Below are 26143 nucleotides of genomic sequence, written 5' to 3' on the forward strand. Positions count from 1 at the left end.
TCTGACTCTGACACACCGTCAGCTCGATAATAATAGTAAGCCAAAAGCACGCAAGCAATCTGCCTCTCGTTCTTTCGATCTCTCCTTCCAATCGACCGCGCAAGCTGCACGGCCGTGGTCGAAAGTACATGCATTGCGCGTCACCGGCTCGCACCAAGGACGATCCGCCGCCGCGAAGCAGGAGGATGGAGTCGGTCGGCGACCCGCGGGAGGGCCCGTCGACGGAGCGGGCGTTCGAGGTGAAGCCGATCCCGCCGTGGCCGGAGCAAGTGACGGGGCGCGCCCTGGCGGCGAGCCTCGCGCTGGGCGCGGCGCTCAGCGGCGTGATGATGAACCTGGTGTTCACGTCGGGGGTCATCCCGTCGCTCAACATCTCGGCGGCCCTGCTGGGGTTCTTCCTCCTCAAGGCGTGGACGGGCCTGCTGGGCCAGATGGGCGTGCCGCACCGCCCCTTCACCCGCCAGGAGAACGCCGTGGTGCAGACCTGCGTCGTCGCCTGCGCCAGCATGACATACAGCGGTACGTACGCGATCTGGCTCCCCCGGTTCGTGATATCCCCGCCGTGTCGTAGTCGTAGTCGTTCCGCCGTCGCCATGCGTAAGTAACACCGCCGTCGATGCGGCTGCTGCGTGTAATTTATAAGGCGGCTTCGGGTCGTATCTTCTCGGGATGGACCGGGAGACGGCGGAGAAGACGAGCACCGCGAACAGCCCCGGTGCGAACATCAGCGAGCCGACGCTCGGTCGGACGATGGCCTTCTTCTTCCTCGTCAGCTTCGCCGGCCTCCTCGTCATCGTGCCCATGAGGAAGGTACGTAGGCAGGCTCTGACCAACCACCAACCATCATCAGGCGACGCGTCCTGACGTCCCACCGGTGAACAGACCATGATCATCCGCCACCGGCTGACGTTCCCGAGCGGGTCCGCCACGGCGCACCTCATCAACAGCTTCCACAGCCCCCACGGTTTCATGCAGGCAAAGTGAGTGGCACTGGCAGCACATGCCTGGTGACGCTCAGCTCAGTTCCTGGAGCTGACGGATAGATGCCGCTTTCTTATCACAGGAGGCAGGTGTCGCTCATCGTCCGGTCGTGCCTAGGGAGCTTGCTCTGGTCCGTCTTCCAGTGGTTCTACACCGGAGGACCCAACTGCGGCTTCACTGCGTTCCCGACGTTCGGGCTCACCGCGTACAAACACGGGTACGTAAAGGGTCGGTCGGGAAATCGATTCCATGAATATAATTCACACATCTCATGCATCATTTCAATCCAATTCGCTGTTTCTGATGTCTGCAGCTTCTACATCAATATGAATGGAACTTACGTTGGTGTGGGCATGATCAGCCCTTACCTGATAAACATCTCGATGCTGGTCGGCTCCATCATCTCCTGGGGGATCATGTGGCCCTACCTCCTAACCAAGAAAGGCATCTGGTACGACGCCAATCTCCAAGAGACCAGCCTAAAAGGCCTCAACGGCTACAAGGTGACAACTGACAACTGCTACTCTCTCTCTCTCTCTATCTCTCTCGATCTGCAGTGTGACTGGTAACCAAGAAAATTGCTTCACGCCGGCCTGCATCGTGATATATATGGTACTACAGGTGTTTAGCGCGATAGGTATGATTCTCGGCGACGGCATCCTCCAGCTCGTCGTGATCTCGCTGAAGACCGTACACACCATGCGCCACCACCAGCTAGCCGCCGAGACGATCAGGTCCTTCTCCAACGTGGACTCCATGCCGCGGCCGGTCCTCAGCTTCGACGACCGCCGCAGGACGCAGGTGTTCCTCCGGGAGCACATACCCAGCACGTTCGCCATCAGCGGCTACGTCGTGCTGGCGGCGCTCTCCTCCGCCGCCATCCCGCTCATCTACAAGCAGGTGCGCTTCTACCACGTCGCCGCGGCGTACGCGTTCGCGCCGCTCCTGGCCTTCTGCAACGCCTACGGCACTGGCGTCGCCGAGACCAACTTCTCGGCGCAGTACAACAAGCTGGTCATCCTGCTCTTCGCGTCGTGGATCGGGGCCAGGAACGGCGGGATCGTCGGGAGCCTCGTCATCTGCGGCGTCGTGTCGGCCGTCGTGTCCACGGCCTCCGACTTCATGTCGGACTTCAAGACGGGGTACCTCACCCTCACCTCGCCGCGGGCCACGCTCCTGAGCCAGGTGCTCGGCACCGCGATGGGCTGCGTCGTCAACCCGCTCGTCTTCACCGTCTTCCACCACTTCTACGAGTCCAACGCCAACAAGGTGTACGACGCGCCCATGGCCAGGGTGTACCGCGCCATCGCCGTGCTGGGCGCCGGGGACCAGCAGCTGCCCGACCACTGCCTCGCTATCAGCGTCGCCTTCTTCGTGCTGGCGCTGACCGTGAGCGCGCTCCGGGAGCTGGCCTCGCACAACAAGTGGCCCGCGCAGCATTACATCCCCAGCGTCACCGGCATGGCCGTCTCGTTCCTGCTGGTCCCGGCCGTGTCCATCGACATGTGCGTGGGGAGCTTGATCCTCTTCATGTGGAACAGGGCGGACAGGGAGGACGCGCAGGTGTTCGCGCCGGTGCTTGCGTCCGGTCTCATATGCGGGGACGGGCTCTTCTCCATACCATACGCGCTGCTCGCCAGGTACGACGTCACGCCGCCCATCTGCGTAAGGTTCATCGGCAGAGTGCAGAACAAGATGCTGGACGACTACATGGAGAAAGTCGCAGCATCCCGATGATCGCCCTCTCAACATGCTTGGTCTGTACATTCTTTCCTGCTGTCAGGTTTTAGTCACAGCCTGTGAAGTAAAAAACGGATTGTTTGCAAGAAGAGATAGTTTTATGGACAGTAACAAAGAGATTCTGTAATTTTTTTACAGTTTAAAAGCTAACCCAGTAATATACTGCACTGAAAAGGACACCCACGACAGTTTTCTTGCAGAGCAATTCCAAAGAGGAGACATTCAATGAACACTCTTTGCAAATCTCTTCCACTTCAACTTTTATTATCTATCCAATAGGCGACACCACTTCTTACCCCGTGCTTCCTTCTTTTCTCCTTTTTTCATATAAAAATATTCCTCCCCCTTCATGCTGATCTCTTGCATTTCATTACCTTTGTATGACGTCGAATATAAGGCGATATAGATCGCCACCACGCTTTCGCTTTACCACCTTGATAAACATGGTCATGTATAATATATATGCAAACTTCCCATAGAGCAAACATCATTGCCACCAACATATACGCATTTTTTTGCCGACCATGAAACCATCACAGTTCACAATAACCGTCAGCAAGGCAACTCTTCCAGTTCTAATGGTCAACAACGAGCATGATACAAAAGATCAATCATCTGGATATGGATTTGCTGGACTCCTAGTTAGTTAAAAAGATGATTCAGCCAGAACCAAAATAGAACGAGCGGAAATGCTCAGCACGATTAAGCATTGCATTGTTCATAGTCAGGGAGAACCACAAACATGACATCTACATTGGAGACGAAAAACTGAACTGAATCCCAGTCTTTCCACGATCATGCTCAAACTGCTTCAGTATATAACAGTAGTTTATCTGGGAAACACGAGACCAAGAGAAGGGGTCAGTTGCATCCATGAATAGTTTAAATAGAAAAGTTCAACAGGGCCTAAAAAGCACACCTCCGCACGAAGAAGCTTAGTGGGTAAGATAATGCCAACACCAGCTGAGCTCCTAAATGTGCGCCCGAACTTGGAAAACGAGAAATTTCTGAACTCACCCTCGGACAACTTGGCGAGATTTCCAGCAGATAGGAATGCATGGCCATGTATGCCAGCATCCTGGAATAACTTTAAGGGCAAATCAAAGGATAGATCAGCAAATGCAGAAACTGCGAAATCACCTCCCAAATAGTCCCATCCTGGAGAGGCTGTGGATTCATTTGTCACAGATTCACTTGGGACAATTCTCCGTAGTTCTGTTGGCCCAACTCCTCTTGTTTTGAAACCCAGTAGGGAAGTTAAACTACAAAGACTGATTACTGGAGAAGAATGCCCTCCCAGGAAAAATCTATCAGGTACAGATGAAGGTGATTCCATAAACCCCCTCCCCAACGGTAAAATCACCCCTGCTGAGATGCCAGCATTTAGGGCAGCATTGTAAAAGCCCAATGGAACAGCCCCGCGAATATCAAACTCCTGGGGAAAAAAAGGATTTCAGGTGACAATGCTCAACGGTACACAGACCTACATGATCAGTAATTGAAGTTTAGAAGTAGATATACATCATCTAAAATGCCAATAACCATTCATGCTTTAGACCCTTAGGCTGTCTCCAGCAACGTCCCCTAAATTTCGTCCCCTAAAGGAATATTCTCTGTCCTTTACAGCACACTCTAAAAAATTTTGTCCTCTATATCTTCTGTGTCTCCAGCAACGTCCCCTAAATTCGGTCCCCTAAAGCTACAACGTTAACAGAATTCCTTTTTCCATTTCTTTTTTTGTTTTCATTGTTTTGTACCCATTACATGCTATTCAAAGGATGATAAAAATATTGTATTCAATAATTTTAGAAATAATAATCTAAAAACAATGGTTGATTAATAATTTCGAATTGTACAAAATAAATAACATTCAATTTTATGTTGTGTGTAATTGTTGTCGAATAAACATGTCACAGTATTTGAATCGTATGAAAATTATGTTTAGAAATTGACATGCTTCCACCGTAAGCCACGACACTTATTCAACAAGCCATCGACTTGCTTCGACTGCACGACAAGAGCATGGCTTCTCTCCGAAGCCTATCCCTTCTATAAATAATCACTACTTCAACACTTGACTCACACTTCGCATACACTCGTCCACAACAATGAACCGGTTCGTAGATTCCAATATTTTTCTTAGGATGGCGCAAGACATGGAAGTTGAAGACCATGAGCTCGAGGTTGCGACGTACCAACATCGTAGGCGTCATGCACTTAACGAGCGTCGGTATGCTGGTTCCATTCTCGGTCGTGTTCGAATCCATCGTGACCATATGAGTGGTGATGCAAGAATCCGAGCCGACTATTTTTGCGCGCAACCGGTTTACACGGAAGCACAATTCCGGAGGAGGTATGTTTTTTCTTACGCACATCTATTCACGTCCAAAGTACGTACTTCACACTTCTACTGACAACATTTTCCCACGTAGGTTTCGCATGCGTCGCCATGTGTTCGAGCGCCTCGTTCTTGCTGTGCAACAAGTGGATCCCTACTTCGTTCAACGTCCAAACTGTGCCGGTGAGCTAGGTCTATCTGCCCTTCAGAAAGTTGTTGCTGTCGTACGTATCCTTGCATACGATGTTCCTGCGGATGCCGTTGACAAATACGTACGCATTGGAGAATCAACGACACATGAGGCTTTAAAACACTTTTGCACCGCCATCCAAACCGCTTTTGGGGGGTACTATCTTAGGAAACCTACTCCTGCTGATATCGCTAGGCTTCTCCAAGTTGGAGAGTCACGAGGTTTCCCTGGTATGCTTGGTAGTGTGGATTGCATGCATTGGGAGTGGCGTAACTGCCCAACTGCATGGAAGGGGATGTTTACCGGTCGCGGTAAACACCCTACAATGATCCTCGAAGTTGTTGCCTCATATGACCTATGGATTTGGCATGCATACTTCGGCATGCCCGGTAGCTGTAACGACATCAATGTTCTTCAGCGTTCAAACCTTTTTGATTCGCATCTTACCGGTGATAGTCCACCAGTGACTTTCTCCGTCAATGGACACACGTACAACATGGGATATTACCTAGCAGATGGTATTTATCCGGACTGGCCAGCGTTTGTCAAGACAATCTGTCATCCGTATGATGTGAGGACCCAACACTTCGCCACTATTCAAGAGTCCGCTAGAAAAGACATTGAACGAACATTTGGAGTACTACAGAAGCGATGGGCCATAGTTCATGGTCCTGCATATGGTTGGTCTCCACAACACATTGGAGATATAATGAAAACTTGCATCATCTTGCACAATATGATCGTAGAAGATAAAGGTCCTTCGTCTCTGAACACAAGCTTCGACAACATCGGAGTTTTGGCGGACACTACTCATGGTTCCATGTCGGAGCGCACTAAGTACATCAACAACAGGTACGACCAACTACATGATCCAGTGAAATATAATCAGTTGCAGGTTGATCTAATCCACCACCACTGGGCGCGGCTTGGATCCAGAGCTACTTAAGTATGAAGTTTATGTTTGCATCAACAATAAAATGTCGTAGTGTCATGTCTAATGTGTCATGTCGTAGGTTATGTTCGTCCCAAGCTACTATGTGTACTGCAAACAGATCAAGTTCTTCACATTTCTGGTTGTGGAATGTGTGATGCTGTAATTGACGAATGAAATAACAAGTCTACTATTATTAAGCAACATGACAGAGTTCAAACATCACACAACAGAAAATTGTCAAGTGCGGAAGTGCAGAAACATTAACTTGTTCTCGAAAACAAATAACAGTACTTCCTCAACCACTACAATGCCTTGCTCAACGTTTACTTGCTTGACGACGAGGTTCCAGTAACCCTTGCGAGAATCTCCTGTTGTTTAGCCTCGTAGTACTGTCGAAGTAGGGGGTTACATTTAGTCAAATCCATGCTCAATATCAGAACTTCCTGTTCCGTGTCCTCCTTCACCTTTTGTCGTTCCATCTTCAGTTTCTCTAAATTTAGCTTCTTCCTCTCCAATATCAGTTTCTGCCTCTCATGTTTGTTCATGGACTCCAACTTCTTCTCCTCAGTTGAAGCTACTGATTTGTAGACAGATAACCGTTCCAAAGAAAGCTCACCCATCCGTGTTAGGTACTCAGAATCAGTGGATGATGTGTTCTCAGATCTTTGCTTCTTTGCCTTTTCCTTGGATGAATCACGACCAAGCGGTCTCTTCGAAGTAAAGCTTGATGGACCTGAGTCTTCAGCACCATCTAAGTCAATAGTATTTGATTGGGTACCAATTGGGTTGGGTGGAGGATTTTGGTTACCCATGTGTTGGTCCATCCATTTTGGTTGATCCTTCAATATGGACCAACAATGTAAGAAATGGAAGGGCTTCTTTTCAACAGCAGCAAACCGAGTAGCCGCAAGAGAAGTCTGCAAAACAAAATATGCATTTCATGAACCACTGGGATGTAGTTAAGTACATTGAAGAACATATGCATAATAGTACATACATGTACCTTATCTGCATCAGTCATGCCACTTGGGTTTTGTCGAAGCACAGCCATCATGTATCCAGCAAAGGTAGAACATTGAGTTTTGATACTGTCCCACCTGCTCATGAGAGATTTCATAGACCTCTCTGGCATTGATCCTCTGCGAGAGTTGTATGCCTCTGTAATCCGATTCCAAAATCCTTGACGCTTCTGACCAGTGTTGACAATGGGATCACAACTCACAGCCAACCAAGCTTGACAAACCCTCATATCCTCTTCAGACGTGAAATTTGCTAGCTTTGTGCGTTGAGGAGCCTTCTTCACTAGAGGTGCTGCTGGTGAGCCCTGGGCTGGTATATCAGGCAGAGGAGCAAATGCAGTGTTCTGAAACTGAGTGCCATCATCCTTGGATAGGAAAGTGCCATATTGTGCCATAACTTGGTTCCAGTCCGTACCCATGCTGTACATTGAAGGTACTCACATAAAAAAATACAAGTGATTTAAATAAGTGTACTACAATTGAGGCAAGCATTTGAAATGAATAGAAACCATGAGACATTAAACAGGAGAGGCACAACAAAGTCACAAGTGCTGAATACTAGATATATTGGAAAGTTGATAACATTGAACATAGCACGTCAACATAAACATGGCATCAACAACGCGTCCGGATAGGTGTCGTCAACATAAACATGGCATCAACTAAACCAGGAACTTGTGGCACACATCTGTTGTGTTCACATACAAAAGACTAGTACGACTTACATAAACCTAACACATACACATCTTCCTTAGGTGCATGCTAATCTAGTAGGGATAGGTGTCATCGGTGGAGTAGTCACGTCCGTCGTCGTAGCCGACGATATCATCAGTGTTCAACTCTGAATCATAGTCAATCAGAAGCTCATCCTCTGTTTCTGATGATTCAACAATTGGTGAAGGGGCCATGTGCTCCATCTCCCAGTCTTTTTCCAGTGCAAGGTGATCAAGGTCCTTGGCGAGGTCCTCGATCTGAACTAAAGCACGATTCATTTCATTGAGGACTGGTCCGCTAACTGGTTGGAAGGCACCGTGGACGACATCGACGATGTCGGCACAACGCTGCTCCACTACTCTGATTAAATGAGCAAGTGCTCTTCGGAGCTTTGTGTTCTCCGAATCCATGGTCTACATAAAACATATGGTTCTGTTAATATACGTACGTGAAAATGTTATGTATATCGTGGCCTAGTTGCTAAATTGATGGTAAATATACTCCGGAGCAGCTAGTATTGGCAATATGCAGTTAAAAAAATGATGAAGATTACTCAATAATGGTGTGCCAAACAACTGGTGTTATCACCGGCGCCCATGATTGAGTGTGTGAAAAACCAATCGCCATGTATTTTTGAATACACATCGATTCCTAGAACAACAAAGCTTCTAGCACAATCAAATTTTCTTAATGTCAACATCAATTATCAAGACAAAACCTAGTGCTCAAGGAATCCTACAACCATCGATTGTATGTTGGCTGAACCTTAAACCCTAGATCTGGACGATTTCCAGCATTTGAAGTACGAGAATCATAGAAAGGAAAATGGATCTGCAATGTGTACCTTTTTCTCTTCGGATCTGGAGCACCCGACCGAATGGAAGACGATGACGATGGCGGCGACGAGATGCGCTTGCGTTTCTCCGCACCTTCCTTCGTCGGCGCCGTGGATCTTCTCAGCTTCTTCGCGATGGCGGTTCGACGTCGACGAACACCGACGGTTGCACCCGAGTCTTGGATCTTTGTCTCGTCGCCGGCCACCTCCTTGCCTCCAGCCACCGAGAGCGGTCCGCCGCCGGACCCGCTCGCGCACGGCCTCTTGGAGCCCAGCTTGGCCGGCTCCGCCGACGAGTCGCGCCGCGAGGCCCCCTCGCCGAGATGGATCGAAGTCGCCAGCGACGGGACAACAGCGCATCCGGATTTTTCACCACCGCGGGAGCCCGAACCCTCGCCCGGATAGCGGACACCTGGAAGTCTCCACATCTAGAGTGCGTGCGGCGTCCTCTATAATTTAGAGTGCCATTTAGAGTGCCTTGCTGGGCGCCTAGAGTACCAGTCTGAACCCTAAATTTAGAGTTGAGAACGGTTTACAGTGCATTGTTGGAGCCGGTCTTAGATCTTGTTGGGCAAATTTAGAGTTTATCTATCCATTGCATATATTAATTGACATGAGAATGAACCTTTTCATCTGATTTTTTAACCATATATAGTATCATATATGATTCATAAGAATTAATAGATTAAGAAAGGGCCTCTAGCTGAGTTGGTTATATGGTCTAGGTAGCACTCTCCTGATTTCAACTCCATGTAGAAACGAATTTAAGGCTAGGGTTAAAAATCCCCTCATATATCCTACGCTAAAGCATAGGCCTAAGGCCTGGCCTCAGTCGTGGTCGTTCTTACATAGGCTATGGTGCCATTGTGTATGGATGGAACATGGGTTCAAAGATTTTCTTAACCTGCATGAGAACATCTTCTTAATACAATACACAGAGGCTAAGTCAAGTTTTAAGAATTAATATATTAAGAAAAAACAATCAAACAGCATCCAATTTCTTACAAAAGTACTCTTATGGTTCATAGGCACTACTGAAAGAATGAATCTGTTGTTGAGAAACCAAAACTAGGAACATATCAGGATCAGTGACTATCTAATAAGTGCTAAGACATGGCTCTGTTAGGGTATGTGGGTCTAAGTTTAATGATGCCCCCTCCCCCTAAAAATCATCACACAAAAGTTTTGTTTCGGAATTAGAGTATTGACCTATTGGGTAATATAGCTAATTACAAATTTACAATTCTACATTGCCAGTCCAAGTGAACCCCACTAAATGTAATACTGCTTGCTCTTCTTTTTTCTGGAATACACAGGAGAGTTGCGCATCATTGCATTAATAGAAGAATAGGAAAGGGGGATAGAACCCCGGTACAGAACACACACACCACTTAAAGACTAACTAAGGATCACCGACTATCATGGAGGAAACACGACCCACAACGCTGATCTAAGCTAGCAACTCATCAACTTGGAGGAAGGACAGGGCCTTGGCTCCAGTCAAGGACCATAGCACCGCCTCTTCCCTAGCCACTCTAAGGGCTGTGACCAGGCTGGGATTACAACCATCAAAGACGCATCTATTCCTATGCTTCCAAATGGTCCAAGCACCTAGGATCACTAAAGAATTAAAACCTTTTCTCAAAAAATCAGATGCCCGAGAGCTGCTAGACTTCCACCACGACTCAAAGGAATCCTCATGAACTGGACACAGTTCCTGCAGCCCCACTGAACTAAGGAAATGAAACCAGAACTGTTTGGCAAAAACACATTTGACCAGCAAATGATTCATGGTTTCAGCCTCTTGGTCGCACAGGGGGCACTGCTCAGGTCGGTCTAGTCCTCTTTTTATAAGCCTGTCAGCAGTCCAGCACCTATTATGTTCCACAAGCCATATAAAGAACTTGCACTTTCCAGGAGCCCAAGATTTCCACACACGTTCTGCTGGTTCGAACTGAACCGAACCAAGGAAGAGAGCTTTATAAGCAGAACTAGTTGTATACTCCCCTGAAGCGCTGAATTTCCATAAGTGGTGATCCCTTATTCCAGGTTGGAGCACAACTGCATCAAGCACTTCACAAAGTTCCAAGAATTCAGCAATGACTCTAACTGAAATTGCCCCATTCACATCGGAGATCCACTGAAAATTAGGGAGCGCATCTTTGACCAACCGTCTGTTGGCAAGACGCAGGGGCACCAAATCAAACACTGCAGGAGCTATGTCCTTAATACATTTCTCATCCAACCATCTATCCTTCCAGAAGAGGGTATTGGCTCCATCACCGAGCTTAGTAACAATGGCTGCAGCGATCAGATTTTTAACCACCTTACATACACGAGTGGGGAAGTCCGTCCAAGGCCTACTGGGGTCTGTTTTCTGCAGCCATGGCCAACGAGCTCTCAGAGCCCAACATAGGTTCTTTAGCTCACTAATCCCAAGACCACCCAGCTCCTTGGGACGGGTAACCTTAGGCCAAGCCAAGAGGCAATGACCACCACGGAACTCTTTCCTGCCCCTCCAGAGGAAGCCCTTCCTCAGCTTATCAATAGCTTTGATGGCCCAAACAGGAAGGTCGAGTGCCAAAGCTGCATAAATCATCTTTGCCGTCATGACAAACTGCACATGAATAGCTCTACCAGCCCTGGTCATAAGTTCAGCTTTCCATCCTGGCAGAAGGCTAGCTACTCTATCAACGATGGCCTGAACCTGGTCCCTTGTGAGTTTCTTGGGAGACAAAGGCAGACCAAGGTACTTACATGGAAAATCTGAAATATTACATGGCAGCAAGTCTTGTAAACAATTCAAATCTTCTTCCCCACAGCAGATTGGGAACACACTACTCTTCTGGATATTAGTCCTTAGACCCGAAGCTGAACCAAATAAATGAAGAATATCCATAACCATACTGATGTCTGGGGCAGTCGGACATAGAAATATCACTGCGTCATCCGCGTACAGCGAGATACGGTGCTGCATATTCCTTGAAGAGAGAGGTTGAAGAAGCCCTTCCTCAGAAGCTCGCTGCACAAGCAGATTCAAGACATCCATTACAAGAATAAACAACATAGGCGATAGTGGATCACCCTGCCTCAGCCCGCGTTGATGCCCAATCCATTCCCCTGGCAGACCATTTAGTAAAATCCTGGTAGAAGAGGTAGCTAACAGCCCACTTATTATATCACACCAGATCTGTCCAAAACCAAGTTTTTTCAAGACCTCGAGAAGGAAGGCCCACAAAACCGAGTCAAAAGCCTTTGAAATGTCAAGCTTGAGAAGGATACGAGCCTGCTTCTGACAATGTAGGAATTTGGTCGTCTACTGGACTAGCATAAAGTTGTCCAGAATAAACCGTTTCTTAATAAAAGCGGTTTGATTGGGGGAAACCATATTTTGCAGCCGACCTGCTAACCGGTTAGCCAACAATTTAGTCACCAACTTCGCGAAACTATGAACCAGACTTATTGGGCGGAAATCCCTCACACTAGTGGCCCCCTCCACCTTGGGAAGAAGAGTAATGAAAGCTGAATTCAGAGGACCCAGGTTTCTGAAATTTCTAGCCCAAATGCAGTGAACGGCCGCCATGAAATCAGTCATGATTACCGACCAGCAGCTTTTGTAAAATCTACCAGTGAACCCGTCGGGACCCGAGGATTTGTCCGAAGGAAGGGCCTTAATTGTATCCCAGACTTCCTCCTCCGAGACAGGCACATCAAGGGCAGCAAGGTCATAAGATGGCATCCCTAGAGCATCCAGATCCACTGTAACATTCCTTATTTCTGCAGTACCAAGTAACCATTGATAAAAATTAAAGAAGGCTGCTGCCTTTCCTTCCTGAGCGGTCCAGATCTGCCCATCCTCTGAGTGAATTGCTGCAATGAAATTCTTTTTCTTCCTGAACCTTGTTTGTGCATGGAAAAAAGAGGTATTGGCGTCCCCTTCTTTGAGCCATCCAATCCGCGATTTCAACCTTGCCATGGTACGAGAAATAGAGGAGAGGGCAAGGGAGTGCTTTTTGAGCATGTTTCGGAGCCACAATTCAGCAGGAGATAAGGAGTGATTGTCTTGCGCCACCTCTAATTGATGTAGGAGCTCCCTAGCCATCTCAAGCTGCAGCTTAATCTTCCCAACTTTTTTGTCATTCCAGCTCTGCAAACATCTAGCCGTTGCTTTTAATTTCTTGGCCAAGGTGATAAGTGGGCAAGGCCCTGCAGGAACAGACGCCCAGGCCTGAGTTACCACATCAAGAAAACCCTCCATCTTAGTCCAGAATGCTTGGAAGTGAAACCTCCCTTTTCCTCTGCTGAAATCATGAAACCCAAGCAGCAAAGGGCAATGGTCGGAGTCATCCGTGGCTGAGCTCTGGAGAAGAGAATCTGGGAATTGTTCCTCCCAATCTGTTGTGCAGAAAACCCTATCCAATTTGACCAGGGTAGGATTAGAGTGCCCATTTGACCATGTATATTTCCGGCCAATCAACGGAATTTCATTAAGAGCCAAGTCATTTGCCCATCTCCTGAATCTACCCATCATGGCACGGTCTAAGTTATTATTATTCTTCTCTTCCTCCCTTAAAATCAGATTGAAGTCCCCGAGCACAAGCCACGGCCCAGTACAGAGAGCTCTTACTTCTCTAAGAGACTGCAAAAACTGAATCTTGTCACGGTTCCCTTGTGGACCATACACACATGTAAGCCACCAAGGAGAGCTGGTGCTAGAATGAAAATTCACAGAGACGCTATATTCATCCACCCTACTGCCAGCACAAACACCAATGCTATTTTTCCAAGCTACCAAGATGCCACCACTAGCACCAATAGAAGGTAGGAAAACAAAATTATCAAAAGCTGGTCCAAGCATCCGCAATAAAAGGAACCGAGAAACATCCACCATTTTAGTCTCTTGAAGACAAACCACATCAACTCGAGCTGAATCCACCAAAGTGCGTACAGCATCCTGCCTAGCAGACCCATTAAGGCCTCGTACATTCCAGATTAGAATTTTGGAGGGATCCATAAGGAATGAAGGAAGAACGACTACCAGTGAGGGACACCCAATATATCAGCAGATTGGTCCGCCTTGCAGCATCTCCATAGGCCTAGACCACCCAAATAGCGCTGCCATGGCCGTGATCTGCACCTCTGAAAGCCCTGTGCTGAAAACCCTGGCATACTCATCAAGGTCTTCAGGCCTTAAACTTTCAGTTTCTTCAGCATTCCCAATACCCAGTTCCTTCAAGATACGCTTCTTGCCCTGCGTGGCCGGTGGAGGAGGAGGTAGCCTCTCCACTCCTACTCCAGCGACCCTTCTGCTGCGTCGGGGAACCACCTCATTGGCTGTAGCTTTGCCTTGTCGCGGCCTTCTGACTGGCGCCCTCAGAATCCCACCTGCTGGTTTGGTCAGCCTATCAATAAACTTTATAGCAGCCGTAGGGGGGGCGTGGACGTGTCCAACAGCTGCTTTGGTTGACTGTCCTTCTTCCTCCTCTGCCGAAAATATGTAATGATGGGGCTTTTCCGTGCGAGGCGACGCGAATTTTTTCGCACATCCACCAAGGCTGACTTCTGCCCACCCATGTCGACTGTGACCCGAGACGGGGATATCGGGGGTGGCACATGTATGGCCTGCTCCTTCTCGCATCCTCCCAAAGTGCAAGAATCTGCCGGAGCCCTCAAGGGTGAAGAGGGGGAAGATGGTCCTGGCAGGGAGGAGTGAGATGGGCCACCACCGGACAGCCCCGATGCCGCTGCTACTACCCCCGAGCTGAAAAACGGTCCAGCCACCAGGGAAAGTGGGCCGGGGTTAGAATCTGCACCCAAAGAGACATGAGTCATCACAGCCTCCACCATGCAGGCCTGACCATTTGTCCTGTCGTTGCTCTTTTTAATATCCACTGACGACTCAAGCATAGCCCCAATATTTAACTCCTTGAAAGCAGTGATATGCTCCTCTAAATTAGAGGGATCCTTCTGTTGGTCATCACCCAACTCATCCTCCTGTTGGTCACCACCCAACACTTCCTGTGAAACAGCCACATGGCGGGGACAGATTGGCAGCGGCCCTAGCCTCTCATGCACGGGGCGCCGAACGGCTAACGCTCCAACAGGGCCTCCCTGCCCTGCCGGAGAAGCTTGTTGCAGGCGACGTCGACGAGACCTAGTGTCCTGATCATCATCAGACGCCGGCGTCGACAGAGGAGGGGAAACATCGCCCGCCGGCGGAGAGATCAGAGACACCGAGGCCGTCACCCGATAAGCAAGAAGATGCTTCACAGTGGTACCCACTTCAAAACTCTGAACCGGCTCCGGAATCAAGAGATCAATAGCCGCCGGAATGAGCTCTGGATGCCGGCACCAACCAAGAACCCTGAAGGAAGAGAAGTCCAAACGAGCAGCAGTGTCAGGATGAAGCTCCAGAGCCGTGCAGTGCGCTCGCAACAAACTTCTTGCAGTTTCCAGACTCCATGCGTGCAGCGGGATTCCCTCGAAACTCACTGTCACGAAGGAAGGGAGGGAAACCGCTTCAGCGTGTGCAAGCTTTGACCACTTGATGAACTTGAAAGAACCAGAAGGGGAGTTGAGAATAGCTCCGTTGTTGAAGACACGCAACGCCGCTTGCTCATTTTGCATGATAATAATGAAGTCTTCAGGCGCTGAACGGTGAACTGAAAAACTTGCAGGATCAAAATCATACTCCGCTGCAACTTCTGCCGCCAAAAGCTCAGCTGACACCGGCGGCCGCGAACCAATGACCATGACAAACAGAGCACACCGCCGAAGATTGTTCTCCACCAGAGTTAAATCCCTTGCACGCTCAAGGACGCAAACCGGTCGTGTCGCCGAACCTGCAGACTTCACCACGGCCGGCTGATGGGAGGGTAGCCGAGCAAAGCAAAAATCATCCACTGGTGGCACGCTAGCAGCGCCCCCAGAACGGGGCCTTCTCCCCCTGGTGCGATGACGACCCTTCTTGCCACGATGCAACGACTGTCCAGGCCCATCCTCAGCAGCAGCTTGTCGACCTTGATCCATGGGGGGGCGATCTTCCTCCAGACCAGCCTTTGCTTAGAGAACGGTTGTGAGGCCTCCACAGGTTGTCTGCCTAAACGCTCCCACACAGAGCGCCCGACGGACGGAGCTTTGGCCACGTCAAGCCTTTGATCGACGAGTGGTTGCAGGCCAAGACGTTCCCGCACAGCGCGCCCGCCGGACAAAGCTTTGATCACGTCGTGCTTTTGAACGGCGCCAGGGCATCCAGCAGCACGGTGGCCCGGCCGTCGGCAGCGCAAGCAGCAAGACGGACGACGGCACTCAGCCGCACGATGGGACACCGCCAAGCAATTGAAGCACCTCCCCCGGAGATCCAGTGGGACCAGTCGACGGGGAAAGGGAGGGCGGGGGCGTTCAGCCAATCGACGACGACGACGAGACCACCTTGTCTCCACTTTAATCCAGCCCTCAGCGTCTGATGGTGTAGTGGCTCTGGGCTGTCGATGGCTATCGGGGTAGTTCTTCAGCCTCACGATCGGGAGGGGCCGCTCCGATGCGATGTTGGTGGAGGCCGCTGGCCGAGCACGAGCCGCCGGCTGGGAAAGCACAGCCGCACAAAAGGTCTTTGCGGCGGTCGTCCCACCAGCACCAATGGGGTCGTCGATACGAAGCCTTCTCGCCGGCGAGAGTGGGCCGTAGTCCGCCCAACGCTGTGCCTTGGAGCGCCCGGCTCTGAGAGACGACCCAGCAGCAGCGGACGACGAAGAAATAGGACCAGGCGCGCAGGGAGAAGAGGAGGCCGCCGGGAAGGGAGCGGCGGCCGGGAAGGTGGTCACCGAACCCGGGGTGGGTGTCGGCGAGAGGCTCTGGGGAGGGCAATGGGCGGCGCCGGCGAAGGAGGGGGTGGAAGACGAAGCGTGGGGGGTGGAGGCCGAAGCGGCCTGGGCGGGAGCCGACGCGGCCATCCTTACCATGATAAAGATATGGTGATTCTCCTGCTTGCTCTTCTCAAAATGACAAAATACTTATCAAGTGTGTTAAAGATCTCCATAGAGAAACTAGTATACTTTGATCTAAGAATGCTGTTTGATCTAAACAGTAATCCTGGTATGGAAGTGCAAAATACATTCCTTCAATTCCATGCTTTACTTCTCACATAGCTCACTAGCAATAGCAAGTAGCAACAGTATAGAAAATAAACATGGCAAAGTGATAGGTAGTAAAAATTCATAAACTGAAAAGCAAGGATACAAAAAACTAGACAAACTTTCAGAAATTTGAATTAAAGAAGCTGGTTCGGAAAGAACCTGGCGGAAGAATCTCAATCCTTTGCTGCCCCATAGACCACTAACTTGGGAAGTTGAGACAAATGCATATCCTTTGGTTGGCCTGAGATGGGAATCCCTTTGATCTATTGTATATGTATATCTTAATGCAGAAAGAAGGTTATGTCCTAACTGTCTTGTTATGGATTTTGATGCCGCTTGTGAAGGATCAGTCAAGGTACGCCAAGTCAGATTGTAAGATAAATCATGGTGCATGTCCGAAAGCAAACCAAAGGATAGGCCAAGCAGACGTTCCTTGTATGATGAAAATTTCAGCCAGTCATGAGACAAGAGTGATGCCCGAGCAGTCGAGGGGGTTGGTATCGATCTAAATCTTGGTAAGGATACTCCAATGCTTATCTCTGATGACTGGTCCCACCCATATGCTCCCGAAGCATCCCAGATGTCACCATAACCAAATATGTTCCTCCATCTGACTGATCCTTCAACTGTCCATGACCTTGCCTGAAGATAAAATCAAGCCTTCAGTTGTTAGGTTGTCAGTGGTACGAGTCCAATAAGCTCAATTTAGCATGGCATGCACAAAAGATTTAAGCAAAGTTAAAGAAAAGAGGTCAGCTTAAAGTCAACATGCCAGCTATATTGTTATGTTCAAGAGGGAATTGTGATTGTCAAAGTGAATTTTAAAGAAAAGATGTTAGTTGAAGACAAAATGTCAGATATATTGTTATGTACAATTCAGAAGGGAATTGTGCCTGTAATGTTATTTGGTCGTTTAAAATAACTACAATTTAAACCCTCAAGTTTATATTCAGTGGAGAGAAGTACAAAGAGTAGAATACAGTAAGCAATTTAACTGCAAGATTCTATTGCAAAAGGATAGGATGAATAAAAATCCTATTTTTGTAATTGGAAAGGTGAATCTTTGCAAATAAATCCAACATTTACAGAAACAGTTGAGATGCATCAAATCAACTGAAACCATTAAAAGGAATTCTAACTGCAGTCAGGATTGCATGCTTTTTCTCTCTTAACATTACCTTGTGGTTATTAATTGGAAAATCAAGCACAGCAGAAACATCATCAATCAGCAAAAAAGTTTCAACTTTTGAAGATCATAACATTATCCAAATGACTATACCATATTATTGTAATGACCTTGATGTCTAATCAGACACAACAAAAGGCTTTGAGATCTTTCTGCTCAACTAAAACTCATATACCTTCAATACGAACACAAAGGCAGTGAGCACTGTGCAACTGTGGCTCTCGGCTGCCACAATCAAGCAGCGAATGTGTCAAGGGCGTTGGTTCCTAAGGTAGCTGGCCCTCGACTCCGCAACTCGTAGTCTCGGTCCGTCTTCGCTGGCAGGGTTATACCCCCTAGCCGTCGGCTTGATAGGGAAAAGAGGAAGAAGACTGGATGACTAAATTCTTGCTTAATTCCCTCAAGTGCCGGTTACAGATATATATAGCCTTGGCATGCAACCACTCCCCTAAACTTTAGGATCTAATTCCTTATCTTTCTATTCTAGCAACTAATCTGTTTCTGAAACAAACTCCTAAACTTTAGGATCTAACAAACTCCTAAAATTTAGGATCTAATTCCTTCTCTTTTTATTCTATCCAATAATTTGTTCCTAATTTCCTTCCTGGGCGCTGGACCTGGACGCGGCGCGCTCAGCGGCCCATCGAACATCCCTGGTGCGCCGTCTTCGGGTGTAGGGGAGACCCCACATGACATCTCTCCCCCCTCGACGACCAGGTCGTCCTCGAGCTGAAAGGACGGGTACTTGGCGGTGATGTCGTCCAGGTCTTCCCATGTAGCTGCAGAAACCGGCTCGCCCTTCCAGCGCACCAGCACTTGTTGCACGTCACGAGCCACTTGGTAGCGCACCGCATGCTCTGGAGCAGGCACCAACACCCCATTGTGCACCTCAGGCCGTGGAGGAGGAACGTCCGGTGGCACGCCCACCCATTTTTTAAGAGGCCGACATGGAAGACGTCATGGAGCTTGGCCTGGGCCGGTAGTTCCAGCCGTACAGCTACCTCATTGATCATTTCTGAGATGCGGTATGGACCGAAGAAGCGAGGCTGGAGCTTCCCCTTCGATGCCTGGGACAGAGAAGCAATCGGCCGATTGCGCAGCCGCAGCAGGACCCAGTCACCCACGACATATGTGACTGGTCTGTGGGACTTGTCGTAGTGGCGCTTCTGCACTGCTTGAGCTTGTTCCAGGAGGTCGTGGACCTCGGCCAGGAACTCCTCGCGCTCTGCCATCGTCTAGGCGACTGCAGCCACCCTAGTGTCGCCCGCCTCATATGATCGTCTGAATGGCGGGTCGCGGCCGTAGACCACCCGGAACGGAGTGTCGCGAAGTGAAGACTGGTAGGCGGTGTTGTAGGTGTACTTGGCCCACGACAGCCAACGAAGCCACTCGCGCGGGTGATCTCCGGTGAAGCGGTTGGCGTCCTCCGTCTGGCCATCCGATTGCGGATGGAACACCGAGGACATGTGCTGCCTAATGCCCGTTAAGCGCATCAGCTCGCTCCAGAAGGTAGACGTGAAGATGGGGTCCCGGTCCGAGACGATCGACTGGGGCACGCCATGGAGGCGAACAATGTCGGAGAAGAATGCCTGGGCCACCGATTCAGCAGTGTATGGGTGAGCTAAGGCAATGAAATGACAATACTTGCTGAAGCGATCCACCACGGTAAGGATGACGGATTTCCCGCGAACACGCGGCAGTGCCTCGATGAAGTCCATGCCGATGTCTGTCCAGACACCCGACGGAATTGGTAGCGACAGCAGGAGGCCGCCCGGGTGGAGGGTGGAGGTGCTCGGTCTTGCACCATTGACAGGTGGAGTAGGAGCGGACGAAGTCCTGGACGATGCAGCGCATGTCGAGGAAGTGGAAGTCACGCCGAAGGCGGTGGAGGGTGCGTTGTACGCCTTCGTGGCCGTCACCATGTACGGCGGCCAAGATCTCCTGGAGGAGAGGTGATGACGGTGGGACGTAGAGCCTGCCGTTGTAGGTGAGCAAGTTGTCGACAATGGCCCAGGGATCGCCGCGGTCCGCGGATGCCGACCGCGACCTCGTCCCAGAGGGCCATCAGGGCGGGGTCGGCCTCCTGCTCGTGCCTCAGACGTGTGATGTAGTCGAATCACGGCGCCGAGACGGCTAGGACAACCCCCTCTTCCGGCGTCTCTCTGCGAGATAAGGCGTCGGCCATGGTGTTCTGGGACCCCGACTTATATTCAACGCCGAAGTCGAAGCCGAGCAGTTTCCCCACCCAGTGGTGTTGTGGGATGGTGGCGAGGCGCTAATCGAGGAGGAATTTCAGGCTATAGTGGTCCGTCCGAACTGTGAAGCGCTGGCCCTAGAGGTATGGCCTCCAATGGCGGACGACGTGGACCAGTCCTATCAGCTCTCGCTCATAGGCCGCAAGTGACCGATGTCGTGGTGCCACTGGTCTGCTGAAGAAAGCGATGGGATGTGCCTCCTGGATGAGCACTGCGCCAAAGCCGTGTGTGGAGGCGTCTTATTCCACCACGAACGGCTTTGTGAAGTCCGGAAGGGCCAAGACCGGCGCCGTGGTGACCGCTGCCTTGAGCGCGTCAAAGGCCACGTCCGCCTCCGCTGACCATGCGAAGCCCTCTTTCTTCAGGAGCACGGTCAATGAGGCGGCGATGATGCCGTAGTCGTGGACGAACTTGCGATAGTAGCCGACCAGCCCCAAGAAACTCCGAACCACGCGCGCCAAGCGTGGTTGAGGCCAGTCGTGAACCGCCTGTACCTTGGCGGGGTCCATGGCCACCCCGGACGCGGAGATCACATGCCCGAGGTAGGCGACGGAGGGGACCCCGAAGGCACACTTGGACTGCTTGACGAACAATTGGTGCTGCCGGAGTACCGCTAGTACGGTGCGTAGGTCACGCAGATGGTCCGCCCAGGTGGAGCTGTATATCAGGATGTCATCGAAAAACACAAGGACAAACCGGCGATGGGCCTCAAGGCGTCGTTCATGAGAGCTTGGAAGGTCGCCGGCGCATTGCAGAGGCCGAACGGCATCACCAGGAACTCGTACAAGCCGTCGTGGGTGCGGAAAGCCATCTTGTGGACGTCGTCGGCCCTCATGCGCACTTGGTGATAACCCGAACATAGGTCCAGTTTGGTGAAGAACCGGGAGCCATTGAGCTCGTCCAGTAGCTCTTCGACGACTGGGATGGGGAATGCGTCCTTGACGGTGAGTGCGTTCAGCGCATGGTAGTCGACGCAGAATCGCCATGACCCGTCAGGCTTCTTGATGAGGAGGACCGACGAGGAGAATGCCGAGTCGCTTCGCCGCACGATGCCTTGGTCGATCATGGCTATGCACTGCCGCTCGAGCTCATCCTTGTGAGCCACCGGGTACCGGTATGGTCGGATTGCGACCGGAGCCGCGCCGGGAACGAGGATGGTGCGGTGGTCGCGGCCCCGTTGGGGAGGTAGACCCGTGGGCTCAACGAAGATGTCGGTGATGTGAGCCAGCAGCGCGTCGAGGAGCTGGTTGCTGCCGGTGGTGACGCCGAAGGCCGATGTCGCAGTCGACGTGGTTCCGGACCAGCAGACCGTGCGTCCCTGGAGCTGGAACTGCATGGTGCGGTTGGCGATGTCCCAGACGATCGACCCCAAGGTGGCAATCCATTGTGTCCCAAGGACCAAATCGAAGCCTGCCAGTGGCATGATGTAGAGGTCGACGCATAACGGAACGCCCTCAATGGAGATCGGCGCCTGGGGCAAGACTCCCGGGCACGCGATGCGCTCCCCGTTGGCCACCCGCGCCGTGAGCCTTTTTCGAGCCCGGACCTATAGATTCGTGCGGACAGCCGCCTCCTCGCCGATGAAATTGTGTGTTGAATCGGTGTCGAGGAGAGCGATCAGGGTCGTCGCGCCCACCTTCACCCGGATCTACATCGTGCCACAGGCCCGGACACCTGCGACGGCATGCAAGGAGAATACTGGGGCGTCTGCAGCGGGTTAGCAGCCTCGGGTGCGGCGTCCGCAGCGTCGAGCTCGACCCCTTCCACGTAGAAGATGCGGCGACATGTGCGGTTGTGGCCCCGAAAATATTTCTAGTTGCAATTGAAGCAGAGTCCGAGGCGGCGACGTTCCTCCTGTTCCTCCCTTGAGAGGCGGCGCCCAGGTTGTCGATCTGCGCTGAGTTGGGTGGCACCGGCCGGAGGCACAGGTTGGGCCAGGAGAGGTGGCGCCTGTGGCACGGGTGGCACCTGACGCGGTGCAGGGGTCGGCAGAGAGGCGCGGTATGCCGGCCGAGTAGCCACGGAAGCCGGGATCGGGCGGGCCAACTCCATCAACTCCACCTGCCAGGGTAGACTCATAGCCGCCGCCAGTGTTCCGGGTTATGGATCCGGACAGCGTGGTTCAGCGACAGCAGTAGCCCCCTGTGAGGAGCTGAACGCGTTGGTTCTCCTCCAGACGACCTGCTCGTGGCAGGAGGTCCTGAAATCAATTGGCATACTCCTCCACCGTACGATTCACACCTGCTGAGGAAGAGCATGGGGTCGGACTTGTCATCGTAGCGGGGGAAGTCGAGTTTCTGGAATCGGGGGGGGTCGATCAAGATCGCGCTGCCCATCTGAGCGGCCGCCGGTATTCGGACTCGAAGCCAGTTGCTCCTTCAGAGTGGCCATGTCGGCCTTCATGGTGGACATCTCTGTGGTGATGGACTTGAGCATCTCCATCATGTCCTTCATAGTGGGATCGGCCATGGCTGGCGGCTGCTGGGCGGAGGCAGTAGAGGACTGTCGTGATGGTGGATGGCTGAGTTTGGGCGCGGCGGCTGTGGAGGACTGATCTAAATGGGTGGAAGAGGATCGACGTGACGACGATACCAGGTTGTCAAGGATGTTGGTTCCTAAGGTAGCTGGCCCTCGACTCCGCAACTCGTAGTCTCGGTCCGTCTTCACTGGCAGGGTTATACCCCCTAGCCGTCGACTTGACAGGGAAAAGAGGAAGAAGACTGGACGACTAAATTCTTGCTTAATTCCCTCAAGTGCCGGTTACAGATATATATAGCTTTGCCTTGCAACAACTCCCCCTAAACTTTAGGATCTAATTCCTTATCTTTCTATTCTAGCCACTAATCTGTTTCTGAAACAAACTCCTAAACTTTAGGATCTAACAAATTCCTAAAGTTAGGATCTAATTCCTTCTCTTTTTGTTCTATCCAATAATCTGTTCCTAATTTCCTTCCTGGGCGCTGGACTTGGACACGGTGCGCTCAGCGGCCCGTCGAACATCCCTGGCGCGCCGTCTTCGGGTGTAGGGGAGACCCCACATGACAGAATGGGCCTACTGCTAACCAACAAATCAGCCACCAAATAGCTGCATAGAGTCATGGCAAGTATGCAGCTCAAGCATCATTGTTTAAGAAGACCATATAGTAATCATGGAAAGATGTAAGATGTACATAAAACAATAGCCCTGAAGCATGTGAATAGTACAGAATCTAAATCATAGCATATACCTAGGTTACATTTTTTCGACTATTTTCTCCAACACACTACAAGCTGAAGAAAAGAGCTGAGCACAAATTTTGCAAGTTTGAAGAATGCAATACCGAACTACATTAAGCAACAATGGCACAATGCAAATATCAAATTGTCTCTAAACAAAGTGTGATGCTCTTCATTTTCATCTAACTCTTAGTGCCTACCCATGCATTTAATATTTCTGAGAGTACACTAACCTCCGGCTTGGAGAAGCAGCCGACGCTTCCATCGATGGGGTTAGCAGCCTCGACGACTTGGATTATAACGTTAGTGGTGCCAGGCAGCTCGGGAGGGCCAGCATCCAGGAGGACGTGGACGGAGTCAAACACGTCGAGGAGCCTGAGCCGCACGGCGGCGATGTTGGCGGTGCGCACCAGGTCCTGCACGGTGACGGCGGAGCGGATGAGCCCCACGACCTCCGCCTCGATGAGCGCGTCGCGGGTCTTGGTGTTGCCTTTGATGATAATGTCGTGGACGCGGATGCCAACGGGGGCTTCCGACAGCCGCTGGAACACTGCCTCCACCTTGTCTCTCGCCGCCGCTTCCGCCGTCACCCCGTCCAGCTCCTCTTCATCCTCGTAGTCCACGTCAGCAAGATCCGCATTGGGTTCCCCGTGGTCAGTGTACGCGGGTAGCTCGACGGATTCGCCCGCGGCCTCGTTGGGTATAGGGTTTGGGTCTTGATCGGCGGCAGAATCCGCCGCGATCGCCATGGCTGGCTGGGGTTTGAGGGGAACAGTACGATTGTGCGAAGGGAATCGTTCCTCGGCGGTGGCCGGTGGGATGGAACGCGGGCTTTAGGTTCGTGTTGCTCTATACTACCAAAAGGCCCACTTGCATTTGCTTATGGGCCTCATCTATCGGATAAGCGGCCGGCCCAGCATGGCCGGAAGATCGGACTAGCATTTGCTTATGGCCCGAAGCTCGGAACCATTTGAACCTGGAATCTTTTTCGTCTATTTGTTTGTGGTTGAAATAGAGGAGGCCAATGAAAGTTGGAAATTCGGAGTTCAAAGTTGTCACAAAAGTTTGCGAGAAGGTTAAACATGACAGCCGTTGAAAGTCCAGATAACATCAAGAGGAAAATAAAATAGTTTCAACAATTGTTCAAAGGGAAAGAGAAGTACTAGATGGGGCTACGGCACCACGGTCCACTATGGCAGCGTGGGACACTTGTGGGCTTTTGGCACGATCGTCTCCTTCCTTTCGGTCGGCAACCTCCGTCCGCCATTAAAAGCTCTCGAGTCTCGAGCACACACACTCACGGACGAGCAATGGAGCTGTACACCACCATCCACGACGCTACAGCCCAACCGCCCCTCTACTCTTCTACTTTTCGCAGAAAAACGTGCGTCGGCGACATCGGCTCAACGCGTGCACTTATAGGGTGTGTTTGGTTGTGGGACGGCCAGGACAGGGATGTTCTTGGCGTCCTCTCTCGTTCCTCCAATTTTGAGGGATAACTGGGGACAACACTGGGATAGTCATGTCTCAACTCTTGACCCTGAACCAAACAACCTTATTTGAGGGATCGTCTCATCTCGTCCCGTCCTGTCATTGCAACCAAACACATCCTTAAACGTCCCCGACCGCCACACCAAGTATGCGGCGATGTATGGTCACGCACAGTAGTTACATTTCTCAATGGGGCGTGTCGTTGCTGCTTGACACGAGCAAGAATTACTGCAATGACGCCCGAAAGGCTCTGAGCATGCTCTCCATCGTAGTGGACTAGGTGCGGACGGTGGCAGCCCCATGGTTAGCAGCAAGAATAGGAGCGGCAAGCTGCAGTGCTGCACGGTGGTTTCTCATCAATGCCGGCGACGCCCGCAAAGTTGACGCAGCTGAAGGCTAGAAACTGGTCGAGGTGGCTTGAGTGCAGAAATCGATAGACCACGCTCTGAGATAAGAGGGAGAATATTGGCTTGATCTTATTCGACTTGGTTAGGACATCGATAGAGACCACGCTCTGATGAGAGGCACAACAACTTATTGGATGACTCTCTTCGTATCATGTACTCTTTCCATTGTTAAATATATAATATCATTGACTTTAAAAAAAACTTTAATCGCTCATCTAATTTAAAATATTTAATTCGAAAACTTAAACTTTCAAGTCACGCTCAAACAACCTTAACTAATAAAACAAATCATAACAAAATAAATGATAATTTATAAATTTTTTTGAATAAATAAGTGATCAAAGTTTTTTTAAAAGTCAACGACGTTATATATTTAAGAACAGATATAGTATATAAATAGGCAAAGATCTGATACGTAAACCAATGTTCGATGTACCCTCTCGCCACACACATTCATACCGAAATCCGGTCTCATCTCTACATAGGGTTGGATCTGACCTAAGCGGGAGGGCGGCCACCTAGGTCCCAAGCAACGATGCACCCAAATTTTGTTCAAAGACTATTTTACGTCCTGATTGGAAGAGCTTCACTTCAATAATTTTAAGTTTATTTCAACATTTTCTATCCAAACAGGTTCAACTACACGAGCTCTAGCTTTAAAAAAACTGAAACTAGTGACCAGTTTCATGAAAAATTTTAAGC

The 26143-nt window shown here is 50.5% G+C and overlaps 3 protein-coding genes across 4 annotated transcripts; 1 reads left to right on the forward strand and 2 right to left on the reverse strand.

Moving 5' to 3' along the window:
• Positions 1-2933, forward strand: LOC103636532 (probable metal-nicotianamine transporter YSL18). The gene is made up of 6 exons (XM_008658877.4): positions 1-519; positions 644-810; positions 883-980; positions 1064-1198; positions 1295-1484; positions 1603-2933. Exons 1-6 carry the CDS (start codon positions 129-131, stop codon positions 2716-2718), a joined length of 2097 nt encoding a protein of 698 aa, XP_008657099.2. The 5' UTR covers positions 1-128; the 3' UTR covers positions 2719-2933.
• On the reverse strand, positions 2798-24351 carry LOC100216624 (Outer membrane OMP85 family protein). 2 transcript variants are annotated; one of them, NM_001174276.1, is made up of 4 exons: positions 23777-24340; positions 17046-17528; positions 3641-4156; positions 3214-3554 (listed from the first exon to the last, which is right to left on the reverse strand). In NM_001174276.1, exons 1-4 carry the CDS (start codon positions 24290-24292, stop codon positions 3471-3473), a joined length of 1599 nt encoding a protein of 532 aa, NP_001167747.1. In that variant the 5' UTR covers positions 24293-24340; the 3' UTR covers positions 3214-3470. The 2 variants fall into 2 exon arrangements, with proteins under 2 accessions (XP_020397510.1, NP_001167747.1); XM_020541921.2 differs by lacking the exon at positions 17046-17528 and having other exon boundaries at positions 2798-3554; positions 23777-24351.
• Positions 6347-17039, reverse strand: LOC111589922 (glutathione S-transferase T3). Its single transcript, XM_023300807.2, has 3 exons — positions 8761-17039; positions 7187-7622; positions 6347-7100 (listed from the first exon to the last, which is right to left on the reverse strand). The coding sequence occupies exons 1-3, from the start codon at positions 9177-9179 to the stop codon at positions 6507-6509; spliced, it is 1449 nt and encodes a 482-aa protein (XP_023156575.1). The 5' UTR covers positions 9180-17039; the 3' UTR covers positions 6347-6506.
• Positions 24352-26143: the final 1792 nt, after the last annotated feature.

Source organism: Zea mays, chromosome 8 (genome assembly GCF_902167145.1).
Source record: "Zea mays cultivar B73 chromosome 8, Zm-B73-REFERENCE-NAM-5.0, whole genome shotgun sequence".
NCBI classification, from domain to species: domain Eukaryota; kingdom Viridiplantae; phylum Streptophyta; class Magnoliopsida; order Poales; family Poaceae; genus Zea; species Zea mays.

What these genes read in the sequence shown, in the direction of transcription:
- LOC111589922 (XM_023300807.2), bottom strand. Translation starts at nt 9,179, where the DNA reads ATGTGGAGACTTCCAGGTGTCCGCTATCCGGGCGAGGGTTCGGGCTCC. An exon ending in CCAGATCCGAAGAGAAAAAG is followed by an intron (nt 7,623 to 8,760) that starts GTACACATTGCA and finishes TTCAATGTACAG; the next exon opens with CATGGGTACGGACTGGAACC. An exon ending in GCATGACTGATGCAGATAAG is followed by an intron (nt 7,101 to 7,186) that starts GTACATGTATGT and finishes TTTGTTTTGCAG; the next exon opens with ACTTCTCTTGCGGCTACTCG.
- LOC103636532 (XM_008658877.4), top strand. Translation starts at nt 129, where the DNA reads ATGCATTGCGCGTCACCGGCTCGCACCAAGGACGATCCGCCGCCGCGA. An exon ending in CACGGTTTCATGCAGGCAAA is followed by an intron (nt 981 to 1,063) that starts GTGAGTGGCACT and finishes TTCTTATCACAG; the next exon opens with GAGGCAGGTGTCGCTCATCG. An exon ending in AAGGCCTCAACGGCTACAAG is followed by an intron (nt 1,485 to 1,602) that starts GTGACAACTGAC and finishes ATGGTACTACAG; the next exon opens with GTGTTTAGCGCGATAGGTAT.
- LOC100216624 (NM_001174276.1), bottom strand. Translation starts at nt 24,292, where the DNA reads ATGGCGATCGCGGCGGATTCTGCCGCCGATCAAGACCCAAACCCTATA. An exon ending in GATTGAGATTCTTCCGCCAG is followed by an intron (nt 4,157 to 17,045) that starts GTTCTTTCCGAA and finishes TTTTTTCCCCAG; the next exon opens with GAGTTTGATATTCGCGGGGC. An exon ending in CTAAGCTTCTTCGTGCGGAG is followed by an intron (nt 3,555 to 3,640) that starts GTGTGCTTTTTA and finishes CGTGTTTCCCAG; the next exon opens with ATAAACTACTGTTATATACT.